The sequence below is a fragment of the Cuculus canorus genome, chromosome 1 (assembly GCF_017976375.1).
Source record: "Cuculus canorus isolate bCucCan1 chromosome 1, bCucCan1.pri, whole genome shotgun sequence".
Classification (NCBI taxonomy): Eukaryota; Metazoa; Chordata; class Aves; order Cuculiformes; family Cuculidae; genus Cuculus; species Cuculus canorus.
The window spans coordinates 80,869,505-80,884,075 of record NC_071401.1 but is presented as its reverse complement, the minus strand read 5'-3'; the positions used below and the strand labels follow the sequence as shown (position 1 = coordinate 80,884,075).

The window sequence follows — 14,571 nt, the reverse complement described above, 5'->3', positions numbered from 1 at the left end:
TCCCGTTTTCTGGAGCCCTGCATGGGGTGCAAAAACATTTCCTTTAAAGAGTAAGAGCAAAGAAATGTTGTAAGAGTTAGGCACCTCAATGAAACAGGCATGGCAGATGCGTTTCTGGCTGGCACTGGTGAAATGCTGAACCACTAGTCCTGGGTGGAAGTGGAAGCCACCAGCTCAGGCCAGTGGTTTCCCCATTTGGGAGGTGAGGGGTGCAGCCCAGCGAGGGGGGCAGCAGCATGATCTCACAGCAGCTGTGGCTGCAGCACTCCCCATCAGGCGGCTCTTTCTTAACAGACTACAAAAGTCCTGGCTTCCAGCAAAGCTGCTGCTGGAGTGCAGAGGGAAAGAAGGAAGGCTAAGGCAAAGTGGTCCCTACACCTCAGTTTGTTTCCAGTTACCCTGAAGAATGAAGGACCAGTAGAGAAATACTTAAATTTTTTTATAGCTGCACGCAATGACAAAAAAAGTCACGGCCAGGACAGTTTAAAGAGGAACCCATCAAAAACTGCATCACTGACACCTTAATGTTTGCTTAGAAGAGTCTCAGCTTATGTGTGGCAATGATGAAATGCCAACACAGTACTCAAATGGATCCCCTTCTGCAGCAAAGAGTTTAAGGGCTGGAAACCTTCAGGGCCATTTCATTTCCAGATAGTCCTTGCTGAGGGCATTGCCAGGTAGATGCTGTTCAAACAAGAACAGAAATTCTTGCCCTGAAAGAAGGAAACCCTTGATGTCTGCAATGAGACTATTGGAATGATGGGCAACTAGATGCTTCAGAGCTGTGCTCCTGCAGAAACATCAGGCTGGTGGACAGATACAAGCTAGCTTCTCAGATGGGGAGTTAGCCAGGACCTGTCAGTGACCTGTCAGGCAAAAGAGTCCAGGGGTGGTTCTGGCCAGTTCTGCTCATCTGAGCCCAGCTAACGTATGAGGAGAGCCTCTGGAGGGGATGTGTCGGGGAATAAGATCAGCTCCTGAGCAATGCCAGTGTTCTAGTGCAAAATCTGCATTTTTATTAAAGACATATTTTGGAAGGCCCATTCAAAAATACATTGTGCTCAGTAAAAATTAACCATTTCCATGCTGATAATTAGGTTACCACTGGAATTTTTTTTTCTCTTTTAGAATATTTACAGGAACAATAGAAATTGTACAGAAGTTAAGAATGGAATACATGCCCCAAAAAAATTTGGTAAGGTGTACCAACAACATAATACAAAGGGTTGTATACAAACACTTTACAAATGGTTTATTAACTTGCATGAAGTCATCCTTAAATATTCAACACATTTTAAAATCAATTTGTATTCTAGGATTAAAAAGGTTAACACCACATCACATCCCTTCCACAACAGAAAGCATGGTAGATTTAAAAGTTTGTGCGCTTTAGATTTCTAGTAGCTGTTAAAAACCATCGGGTAATCTTATCCATAAATTTAGAAGTTTTGAAAGCTACCTCCCCAGCCTGTTATTTTTGGAATAGTCTGTATTGGCAGATTGTGAAAATAGATCACATTTTTCTAAACCTTGTTCCTCCTTCCTTCTCCCAAATGACATGAATTCAGAATTCAGCATTTCACAGTGGAGATCTAAGCAGTCCTGGAAGTCCTTAGCAAATTAACCAGATTTTAAAAAGCCTGCATAGAATTTCCAACAGAAGCATGGTTTCATGGAAGATTTTAGTTTATTGTTCCATATAAACCAAATGTATATAAGTGTTACTCCTTTTGATTAGATAGATCCTTCAGTAGTAGAAGCCTAAGGTGTGCACTAGCAAAAAAAAAAAAAAGAAAAAGTTACCTACACTTAAAAGTTCTGCCTTGTTACTAAACAGTTAAAAGCTCTGCCATTGGATTTACACATCAAGAGTTTACACAGAGGTTCGTATCCTACAGGAAACTTGAATAGCTGCTTCCATCTTGTGCTATGAACATGCTTTAGTGTTGCTAATGGAAAGCTCTATGAAAGCAGTTACTTCACAACGCAGTTCTACGCCTGTACAATTAAGATGCCACCTTGCATTTCTCAGAATGGATCCAGAGAAACAATGCCCTGTGAAAACAGAGACCTGGTGGTACAAAACGCCTGGTAGGCAGCGTGTTTTGGTGGGGGCACAACGAGGTAAGGTATCTCACCCAGATGAAATGGAAAATTAAAATGAAGAAAATCCTGAGCAAGTCTAAGGATAGCTGTTTGAATAAAACAGCAAACAGGGTGGAGTAGTAGATAAGGCCTCTAACTCCCTGATAATCTGCACTAGAGAAACAACAAAGAACAAGGCAACTGCAATATTTGAGAACCGCAAAGGGAAGGGCGAGGGAAGACTGCAAAGCAGTGCAAAGGATGGCATTGGGATCCTAGAGGGAGAGCTCAGATGGCTTGGAGGTCTCAAAAGTAGATCAATCAGATGAAGGCCCATCAAGATTTTATTACTTGGTTGCTAACAGTACCTAGAGGAAGAATCTTTTTATATGTCTCTTCAAAATTTGGAGTCAATAATAAGCTTGGAACAAACAAACTGAACCTCAAACACATTCTGCAAGAGAGAGGAGGTAGATTGACTTGCAGAGAAGACAAGTCGAGTCACTCTTAGCTGAAGTCACAAATTTTTGAGTGGCTGAGCCATGTCTTAAAAGTCACTTTTGCCTGGCTGCATATTTTGAGTTACATTCTAAAGGAGCCTGAGAAACTATCTGGTTTTGGGGGGAACGAAAGCACCCAAACATAGCAGGGCTGGTTCTCTCACATGTCATGCATCTTCCACTTCATTTGTCAAAAGCCAACTTTTGCACCAAAACATTGGTACACAAGTTAACAAATAAGCATCCAAGTAGAACTTGGAGCAAGTAAAATTCAGACCTAATCCATCCGATTTACCTATGCTGTCTCATGCGGTAGTTGTTAATACAGACTACAGAGAGAACAGATGACCTGCCACAGCTTTTCTCTTCCCATTGAAAGAAGATCTCCTATAAAATTTGCTGTGCTTAATTTTCGTGAAATTTGCTTCATGATTACGGAATGGAAACATCTTGCTTCAGTACAGCATCTGAACCAAGCGATATGCACCATCTTCACTCAGGCCTGATGAGCCTGAGTATTGATGCACTGCTGCTGTTTCACCCTTTGAAAATGGAGCCAACATCTAGAACTTCCAAGCTGCATTATATTAAAAGAGGGTACTCAAATTGCTCCCTTTTTAACAAAGGCCAGAAGTTAAATGGCTTTTTTCCTCATTCACTACAAACCCAGTTAATGAATGGGTAACATCACAACACCATTAGTGAGGGCTGTGTAGGGAAAGGCACCTGTTCTTAAATGGTGTGCTGATTTGAAGATCATTTAAAAATGGTTCAATAGGGCACATCACCTTTCCAATCTTCTGTGACACTCCTACTTCAAATGGTGGGCCTACTGACATGAACAACAGCCCAGATGCATGGTTTATGATATAACCCCATTAACAGATGTATTATGTATGCTATCTGGAATGGAAAAAAGAAACATTCATTGCCACCCCACAACTTGCAGTAAATTATATATGGCTATCCTTGTCACACTCTTTGTGTTACTGGGATACAAATAGTCTCCCAACTCTACTCTGACAGTGTTCAACACAGAGAATTAATTTGATGCAGATATTTTTGAAGCATACCTCACTATCATTATAAGACAACAAAGAACTGAAACAGGAATAAAACCACCAAACACTTCTAGAGCATAGTTCCCCTCAAAAGCGGCTGGGTTTCACCTTAGCTAAATAGATCAAAACAGTGCTTTCGGAGCTATACAATCTGTTCCCTTTCTCATACGGGAGGTTCCACAGTACTGAATTGTTAAGACGTCATACCTGGGTGAACATAGGAGCCTACTCAGCTAACAGCAACAGCAGCTTTTGAAGAAAAAAGAAAGTTGGTAAGTAGCTTTTTATATTAGTAAGAATCATCTGTTAAGAGACCTAACTGCAATGACAAAGAATGGCTAAAAGCCTATCACAGGACACTGCTTCTTGAAGAATCACTCAGGCTTTGCTTCCAGAAACAAGTAGATGTACCAGAGAGAAAGGCAACAAACCTAGGGACGGCCCGACAGTGTCTCAGGCATTTGGAAGTTGAAGTTTGAAGCCTGCTTTAATATTGATCTAAAAGAGCAAGTATCTGTAAACAGAATAGTGTCAGAACCCACACATTTAGGTGGGTCTGATTTGGTGTCAGAAATCAAAGCTTGGGGTCAGTCCAAGTCTGGTGGGATGGAAAGCATTTTAGGAAGAAGGGACTGAATCTGAGATTGCTGACTTCCTGCCAAGAACTCTGCCCAGTGCTCTGTGCTGGCAGCCTCTGAGAGGAGCAGTGAATCTTGGGCTGTGATAAATGGAGCAAAAAGTTTTAAATAGCTCTAAGGGACTGTTTGCTGTGGTCAGGCCTGTTGAAAAAAAATATGTTGCTTTAGGTTAATACATTTACATGACAGTTTAAAAGGACAGCTTAAACACGTATACAGTTTCAGTTAAGATGAGCTTAAGGTGCTTCTTTTTCAGTTAACAAGAGCTCAAGAGCTATAGTAAAAACATACAGACAAGTTTAGGCAGCTTGAGTTCTGCAAAATGACTATAATTCACTTCTGAAACTTAGTTTCTTTTCTATTCACATCATTAGTGATGCCATCAAGCAAAACAGATTGCCAAAGAATAAAATTCAGGTTAACTACAATACTTAATACTAAGTAAATCTATAGAACATGTAGCACAAGACTCACAGATCAGTGAAAAGGAAAGCTCACACTTACAAAGTCATTTGCTCTGTAATTCTCTTCCCCTTTATTGAGCCAGCAAATATCAGTCACTATAAGACTCCTTTGGAAGTCTTGGCAAAATTACATTAGCAATATTCTAAATATTGGGAAGTTATATCAGGTTAAAAATACACAATTTATCCCAGCACCAGCTGGCCGAACTGCTGGAAGTTCATTCCAGCATAAGGAAGAAAATACTACATACATTCAACAATATTTAGTATTCAACTGAAATCTACCACAGTTTGTTCAACGTGAGAAGAAATTGCAGTATGAAGTAGAAACAACTTTCTGTAAATATGGGCCACCAAATACTTGAACATTCCTTGGTTCACCCTTGAAGCTTTGCTAGCTACTTTAAACAGCTCTATGTACAGTCAGAGAAATTTCTCTGATTTAACGTAATGGGTACTGAGAGAAAGAATCCTTTGGAAACATTTTCGCTTGCTAGAAATCAGAACAGACACACACACAGCCCAGTATCATCATCCCCAGTACAAAGCTCTTTCCAGCAAGCTAAATGTCTTTCAGAGGCAAAAGGATACGTATGCACAAAGAACAGAAGAGTCCAGTCTGAATCCTCCCTCGGAGACATTCAAATAGTACTGCTTAGAGCCCCACTCTTGGACACTGCTTTTATGATGGATTTCAGTAGCATCAGCCCATTTCAAAACAGAGAACAGGACTAATCTAGCTTTGACCAGCTGGTGAATCCAAAAGGGATTGCTAAAATATGTTGCTAAACTCTGATAGTGATGACTAGTAAGTATCACAATGTCTTTTCCTGGATGCCCACTGAACTCATAAAAAACTGAAAACCCTTTCATGTCTACTGTATTCATATATGCTATATATATGATATACCAACACAGTATATATCATATATATCTAGATCATGTACCATATATATCTATAGAAAATCACATGCACATCCCTTGCAGGCAATTGACAAAGAAATAATTATTATTTTGTAATTTTTCAAATTTACTAGACTGACTTCTAGCCTGGGACAAAGCTGACACAACATCCTTCCATAATGTATTTTTTGACAAAGGTTTTTAGAGTAGTGGTGCCAAATTCGCTGTTGGTATGACTTTGGTATGATTCGAGAGGTACTAAACAGCATGTCCAATCTGCATTGTTATCCAAGCAGGTAGTTCAGCTCTTTCTGCCTGGCTGCTTCTGTTAACTACATCTATGGCTAAATCATCAGATTTACATTCAGGTTGATCTCTTTTTGGGAAAAAAACAATGTATTTGCAAGTACAAGTGTTTTATGAAGGCTGCATCTAGAAAACAAACTATGCAGCGGACTAATGAGGGAGTTGAACTACTGTCTTTAAAAAGTAAAGATTGTATTGTTCTGACACTACAGGCCTGACCTCCTCTTATTGCACAAAGTTTAGACTAGCATAACTCTTTTGACTCTTACTGGCTCACGTTTGATTTAGTTCCATGGTAGCAACAGAGGAATTGGGTTGCGTATACGCTACACTCGACATTCACCAATGTAAAGGCAGTTTTAACAATGATGTACAGGAGACTGGAACCTAAGATCCAGTATTTTGCTGAGACTGGTAACTGAACTGTGTACGGGAATATATGGATAGTAAGACCTAAAGAGAAATTAAGCTGCATGGCAACCTTCTCCCTCAATATCCGAATATCAGATGTGTAGCTTTAAATACATCCTGAAATATAATAAAAAGTGCAAGAGTAGTTTAAATTTAAATACAGTGTTTATCTTATTAGTTAATAGATTGCTAAACAAGATGTAAAATACACATATGCATAAAAGCTTATACCATGATTTGCAGTGCCATGCTATGCGTAAGTGTCAAAGTTCTGCATTTCACTTGTAATTCATGCTATGCTTCTTTGGTTTTCACCCCTGTTATTAAGTGGAAGAAAGCACCTGCTTTAGCTTGTAGTCACGGGGCACTTTATCTCTTCAGAGGAAACAAAAATTTGGTACTGGGGCTCTGTGCTCTTGATGCAGATGCAGAAATCCCATTAATATTACTGGGAAAGCTAAGGACACAGAGGAGAACACACCACGTTTAGATTTCTGTACAGTTCTGCAGTCTCTTACATTTAGCCAATAATTCCAACAAAATAGCCCATAATAAAGCTTGAAATTGAATGTTGTCTTTTGTTAGTTACCAGTAATGCCTATAATATTGGGCTCTCATAGCTGAGCAAGATTCATACTGTTACAGTCACTTTTATATCCACACTCAACTTCCTTTTATTAGAAGTATAATACTGCACTTTATATCACAAATGTATAAAAATATGGCAGATAGTGTCATAACAATACTTTTCTCTTAAATGAGTATATTTAAAAAACAGACAGTTATTTCCCATTTATATATATATTTATATATAGAATAAAATACTCCTGATGCAATATATAAATGTTACTGTTAGTTTTTTTATAGAAACTACGGTAGCTGTTGCACTGCTTCACAATGTTTCAAACAGCTCAAAATAACTTTACATTATAACATAAAAGATATGATTATAACAGTACGATATTAGGTCATCATAAATAAATATTACAAATCCTATCAAATATGGAAGTTTAAAAAACAAATTTAAGACATAGAATTTAACTTTAAACCCTTAAAAGGGATACACTTTTATCACATAAACCCCACTGTTTTAACTAGGCAGCAAAAAAAGTAGTAAGGGCATAGGTCTAGACATGAATGTTTTCACCCTTATAAGTGCCAATATATACCATAAGTCTCCCAGCTTTCAGACAGAGATGTGCACTAAGCTGGAATGTAAATGAGAGAAAACGGCAATGCATTTTTCTCCCTGACCGGCACATTCTGCCTGGCATCCAGCAACATTTCTGATGACTGGTAATTCATAATTCAACTTGTTTTACTGTATAATCCCTGACTCTCACTGTGGTGCCAAACAGAGCAGCTCCACATGTACATATTGCACACCTTTATAAAGCTGAAAATGCGGTCTTACCATCACCAGAACCACCACCACTCCCTAACGCTGATCTCCACCTGAACTGGCCTATTTTCTAGAGTGCAATTACAAGGCTGTCTCTTTTAAATCATTCAGATTTGGCATTCGCGATCGGTTTGGTCTGTTATATGTGTGCCCGTTCTGTCCGCTCTTGGAAGGCAGCTGATCGGAGTAGGGAGGCCCATCACTCGCGCTCCTATTCACCGGGGAGACATGCCAGGTAGGTTCCAGCTGGCTCGGTATCTGCAGCGTCGGCCTGCTTTTCGGCTGAGCCTCTTGCCGCACATTGCTGCTGCCACTGCTCGAGCTTTGACTCATAGGGTGAATTCGTGCTTCAGAAAAAGAAGCTTTGGCTGGCTGACTTGGTAAGGGCTGGAAGCGAGGCTCAGCAGGGACAGGATGATTTGAAGAGGAGAGGTGTAAGAGCTTTCGGAGAGACTTTAATGGCTGGCTCTGAAAGACATGGCGAAAAGCATTTGACCTTCTGCTCTTCATCGTATCAGTTAATAAAACTGTCATACCCTAAACTGAACATCTTGAACTTCACAGGACTTCTTCACTTTCAGTTTGTATTGATTTGGAATATTCCATTCCAAGCTACGACTACACACCTGAGAAAAATGTCTACTCATAGTCTATTAGACACCTGAAAAGATGAAACCTTTTGTATATTAGAAAAAAATAAAGGGTCCCGTTAATTATTTTGTTTCCTATGAAAATGGAGGCATAGAGAACCGTATTAACTGTCCATCTGTCACTACCCCCACTATTAACTTTGGAACATCATCAACATTTTATGAGGCACAGATATCAGAAATACAAAGTTCCTAAAATTTTTGTGAACATGAATTGAGGGTTAGAGAGAGTCTTGAGTAACCATCTGCACTGAAATAAGGGCTGGCAGAATACAGCAGTTAGACATTTTGTTTGCTGGCAGCTAGGTGGGTGATAAGCTGCTATAGTCCCTCACAGTTTCTTTAACTGGTGAGCAGACTGAAGGAAAATGGAAACATGGGGTTATTGAAATGGGTAGCAAGAACCTGGGGAAGCCTACATACACAAAGTGGTATAAAAAGAATCTCATCTAATTCCACAGCTCACAGAGCAACTTGCTTCTTCAAACACTACAGCTGCAATGAACCTCCTTCTTCAGCTTTCAATGGTGTAGTGGCAACGGAGCATGGCACTGAAGCGCCCTCCAAAACCCTGCACCCCAAAACAGATTTAGAACCAGAGAAAATAAAGTTGCATTAAGTCAGTGCTGTGCTCCAATAGTGTAGCCTGCTTAAACTGCAGTCTGTGCCAGTTGAACACAGCCACTCTGTAATGTGGTCATGATGCTCTGGTGACTCCCAAGTATCAAATCGTGTCAAGTAGGATCTTGACAAGCAGGATGCGCTATTCCTTGCAGAGCTAACCTGAAAGCTTTTCTACAGTGTTGCACAGCTACCATAGGCAAGCAATGAAACCTTACTTGCTCCTAATACAAAAACATGGCCAGCATTTTGAAAGGCTCTAAGACTGAATCAGGGACATTTAGTCTCTCTTCTCCTTGTCACTTATGTCAAGATTTTCAACGAATTAAGCAGGCACAGCATTTTTTTTACATTCAATGAGTGGGGAATGGGGAGGCTGGGAAACAATGCCAAACAGTTTTTCTATTCACCAGATAAAATGCTGTCAAGATACCTCAGTGATGCTAAAACACAGGGAATGGATAATACCACTTACATGAGGTTGGATTTCTGTCATCTTCTCAGGATGCCAATCCTTCTGCCTGCCGCTCTGATGATTAGAAGAATGAATGGCTTTCTGTAATGCCAAGAGATCCTGACCATCAGTGCTAGGCATCTGCAACAAAATATTAAATGCTGGTTTTCTAATATATTCTTAAGAATAGCTGTAAATCATTTTCCCCCATTAATTACAGAATGCAAGGAAAGCCCATTAAGGCAGCAGAATTACAGTAACCTTTTGATATTTTTGCCCACAGTAAGAGCAAGGGGCTGTGGTTATCATGCAGATTTGCTTACCCTTAGCCCTTAAAGCATTCACATGCTGTTAGTGTTATTTGCTGTAAAAGAGAGCAGTTATACAAGGCTTCAAAATAATAATAATAATAAAAAAAAAGTTGAGCCTCATCTTCATTTAAAAAGCATTCCATACTGCAGTTAGGACCATGGATCAGTTCTATAAATTTTTTTCTGAGTGAAGCAGATCAAAATCTGTCTCAACTGCTGTCTGGCTGATTTTGCCATCACAAAACTGAGGGCTTTTCCTTTCCCAGTGTTTCTCCTCCTCCACAAATATCCCAAACAAAAGCAAAAATTAAGATACTTCCCATCTCCCCCAGCCACTTTGTTTTCAAACAAGCTGAAAATCTAACAAAATTTATGGCAGAAGGATAATGTAAAACTTCAGATGTAGTTTTATCTCATTTCAAAAATCCTAAGCAAAAAAGGACTGTTAAAGTTTAACCTATTTTTAATGCAAGCTGTCTTTTATCACAAACAATCAGGACAAACAAAAATACAACAGAGGCACAAGCTAGAATTTAGTTTTCAGATAATCTGTCAGTAATATTTGATTAACTAAATTTATATATAAATGGCCAGTTTGCATAAAAAAAATATTTTTCGAACTATTTTCCTCCTTTAGTCTCAGCCCCAGGGCTCATCCTCTGTGGAACCATGTATTTTATATTTTCAGTATATCAGATACTAAAAAGGTTTTTTTAGGCACAATCTATTTTAACAGAACTGACAACTTGACTTAAATTTATTGAACTGGCCCAAGATTCTTAACTGGCATGAAGAGAAAGTGAACCCATGAAAATAAAACATGCTGCTGCAGTCAGTAAAACAAGTTTACTGGAGCGTTTTATAGTGCTACTGTACTTAAAAATTAATACCATGGGTAGAGTGACTACAGGAAGCTTTTTCAAAGAGGAACTATGCTTTAAATTATTCTTTGAATTAAAAAGAGGAAAGAGGGATTTCTTGATGCTTGGATTCTCCCCGCTGGTTGAGTCTGTCTGCAATATAAGACACAAAAACTAAATGCATAGTATTTCAATTCAAGGGATCTGTCCTCACTATATAGTTCTTTCTCCTTTTCTTAAAAATTCTGACAATATATAGTATCAATCCTATAATTTGCTTTGGGAAAATACAATAGTGATTGAAAGAACAAAGCATATGGAAGAAATTCAAAGAACTCAAGGCATAAAAAGCATGTAAAAAGAGATCACTACACCTATTCTTATATCCATGTTCATTAGGAATGCAGAGTGCATTACAAAGCCTTTTGGAAACAACTGATAGGGCTTGTTGTTGACTTTACTGAACTTCGGATCAAATCCTGTAATTCTGGCAATCATTTGTTACTTATGATAATGACCTAAAGCGTTATGACATTTCTTATTTTCATATAAATAAAATATCAAAGATATAGTAACAGTAATAGCTATCGGTTTCAGAATGAGCAGTTGATAGCCACCTCCAGAAGAATTAGAAGCATTCTACTTTTAACTTGTAAAAAGGGCCAGTTCTTCAAGATGAATTACTTCAGTTCTCATAAAAATATGCCTTCAACAACATCCCATATAACTGCAAGTGCCCTGGCTGTTTTATTCTAATTTCTGTAATGCAACCAAAGAGCATACCAATGGATGCACAAACAGCGAGCAGAACTATCAGGTATTAAAATTATGAATGGGACAGCTTAGGACACATATGCTGTGTCTAGCATTATTCTATCTACCAGAAGAGAACTTCATAGTACAATATAATGATTATATGACTACAGAGAACGATTGGTGCACTACAAAAAGTGAGAGTTTTCAAACAGCTTTCTCAGCTTCTAGATTCTGTCCAAGTTAGTGAAAGACAGACTAAACTAGTTAGCATGGTTTATTTAGGAACTTTATGGTCACAGTGTACTGTTTGAAGTCAGTAAATTAAAAAGGAATCAAAGAATTCTAGGAGAAATGCTCACCTGCAACTGTTTTTTCCAAAGCAATTACTTTCTTCAGACCCATAGCTTGTAATATGTGCCACAACCTGCAAAACTCAGGATCCTCTGAAAATCATGCCTATTGACAGACACTGTGCACAACCCTTGTAGATATCAAATTGGTGGCAGATGACAGAAAAAAAACTGTGACTCCAGCAATCCTCATAATCTTTTTCTATATTATTTAAAAACTCCAAACAAGAAGAAAAGGAAAATAGATAAGAACAGCTCTGCAAAACCAGTATTGCAAAGAATTTCCATAGCAGGCAGTAATGATTATTATCCCATAAGGAACTGCACTTGGAGAACTCTCTGGAGAATGATTAACGGGAACAACTCTGCAGGAAGAAGTGTCAGGGTTTCAGATCAGTTCCGGGCTATTAGAGATTTTGGGAATTATATTACTAAAATGATATTGTCGATCCAACATTAGACATCTTTTACGAGCCTTATAATCACCACCAGCAAAATGAGACTTGCCAGAGGACATCAGGAGGAAATAGGAGCTAGCTATGATGTGCTACTTAGTGTTGTGACAGTTCTCACATCTAGTTTGTTATTTGCTGCAGAAAGTCTGTGTCAGAGAAAGTAAGCAGAATTTCATGCTTCTAGAACTCTGTAAGAATTATAAGCCTCAGAAGAAAACCTGGATAGTCACAACCTACCTATTAGATTTTTAATATGAATTCACAGGAAACATTATTGATGTTGTCAAAGAAGTAACATTCCAGTGCTGTTAACAGCTTTTACTACTGAAATCAAACTTGGCGCTGAACTGAAGGTAATAATTGTTGTTTGTGCCAGAAGATCCTAATGAACACCTCAACGTTTGTTAGGCAGCTGTACTCAAATGGCAGATGAAGAACAAGGAAGAGCACTTGAACCATGCTTGCACACACATGGGTGGGTGCAGTCTATCTCTAGATGCTGTCCTGTTAAACAGTTATAAATAGAAATGAAAAGAGGTTTGCCAGTCTCTGGTTGGGTCCAACAATTAAATGGATGTCAGCAAGTTTCTATCTGAGGATCCACGAGTTTTATCACTGTCTTATTTCACTAATTTATCCATCTTCCAGTGAGATACTACCTCTAACTAGCCAACATAATTTTCCCTAATGCAAAACCTCTCTCTATCCCTCTCCCCCTCTATCCATCTTCTTAAGAGTAAGAAGAAACAGCAGTAAGGATTATGTATAAATCTATCCTGTCTTGTAATCAGTGATGTTAACAATCAAGCTATTTGTGATTTAGATGTTTTGGAAAGTGCTGGCTTTTGAGATGCAACATAATCCAATCTATATTTCTTTCACAGAGTTCAATCTGGAAGTAGTTGATACATCATTATAAGCTGGGTGGTTCCTCGCCACCATACGCGAATGGCTGGAATGAGAGTAGACTAGAACAGTGCAAACAGAACACTTTTTGTTTCGAAAATGCATCACTGGAGCCAATGGCCTTCAAAGTGCTATCCTTTCATGGACCTTTCAGTAACAAAAAATCCCAGAGTTATAATCTAGACAATTTGTTCAGTTCTGTAATGTAAACAGTCATATTTGAACTGATGAACAGGTTGAGTTCAGAAGGAGAGGTACATGCTACTGCTCTAAAACCTGTCCAGCAGGAAGGTGAGGCACTTTTCTGAGTGCTAGTTACACAGATGCACATATTCCATACAGTTCAAAGAAACTAGAAAGAGAAAAAAAGAAGTCTGGTAATCACTCCTCTCTCCCAATTTTCAACAGATCAACCCTCCACCAACACTCAGAGTCCTGCCACTTCACTCTATGACAGCAGATATTTTGATTTATTTACCCCCCTTCATCAGGATGGGCTGTATCTCCATTCTGAGAACCTTCAAAACTGCAACTGCAGTTACACTTACAGAAACACTGCAATTACATGTAAATGAGATTTTAAATATTTTACTGTTTCCAGAACTGTGATTTGAGACTGAGATGAGAAGTTGTTTAGAATACTTGGGTTCTTAGGGAGATTTTCAATATAAAACTTTGTGAAATGTTAATATACCACTGCTCGCTGATGAAAGAATATTCTTCCTCCCCAAAACTAGAATAAAATGTAAACATGTATAGAAGACACCAAAGGCTTATATCAAATAACAAAAGCTACAAACCATTCCTCCAGTAAAACATAAGTTATGGTTAAGACATATCATCCTTATGTGTGCCACAGGTTGCAGCAAGAAGATGGAGGCTGCAATCAAGACACTGTAATGAAAAATAACTGGAAATAATTCTCATTTGTAACAGTTAGATCTCCTCCAAATGGATGTCTGAAATTATTCAAGCTCTGAGGACACACAATAATGCATTTGCTACTGTTGGAACGGTATCACTGTATCCTGCAAAAGAATTTCCTGCAATGTCAGCTTAAAACTTGCATGAAAACTAGCTCTCAAAGAGTCCACGTGAAAACAAAGAAGCACAGGAGTTGTAGTTGAAGAAATATTTGAAAAGGCAAATAAATAAACTCTGAACAGGGTAAGAATTTGACTCTATGAGTGAAGAGAGAATTTAAAAGAAGAAATAGATATATGTGGGCATGATCACAAATAATGCAAAGGTACCACACTAAACTCACGTAATAAAACTGTACAATTCAAAACAGATAAACATACTTTCTTTCAGAAATACTCTATACTTACCGTTTGAGATTTCTTCTTTTTCTTTTTTATTGCCCTGAAAAAACCTTGCTTTTCTTTCTCCTTGAGCTGTTCTGAGTGACTGTTAAGGTTTTCAGGACTTTTCCTAA

At 38.5% G+C, this 14,571-nt stretch overlaps 1 protein-coding gene across 3 annotated transcripts in view; it reads right to left on the bottom strand.

Moving 5' to 3' along the window:
• Window positions 1-992: 992 nt before the first annotated feature.
• CDKL5 (cyclin dependent kinase like 5) overlaps window positions 993-14,571 on the bottom strand; it is a 122,015-nt gene continuing 108,436 nt past the window's right edge. For 2 of the 3 annotated variants that reach the window (XM_054071407.1, XM_054071417.1), the window contains exons 15-18: window positions 14,465-14,567; window positions 10,697-10,819; window positions 9,517-9,636; window positions 993-8,238 (exon numbers count right to left, since the gene is read on the bottom strand). In XM_054071407.1, coding sequence (XP_053927382.1) covers window positions 7,852-8,238; window positions 9,517-9,636; window positions 10,697-10,819; window positions 14,465-14,567 — 733 coding nt within the window. In that variant the 3' untranslated portion in view covers window positions 993-7,851. The remainder of the gene's footprint in view (window positions 8,239-9,516; window positions 9,637-10,696; window positions 10,820-14,464; window positions 14,568-14,571) is intronic. The other variant, XM_054071427.1, reaches the window with a different exon arrangement.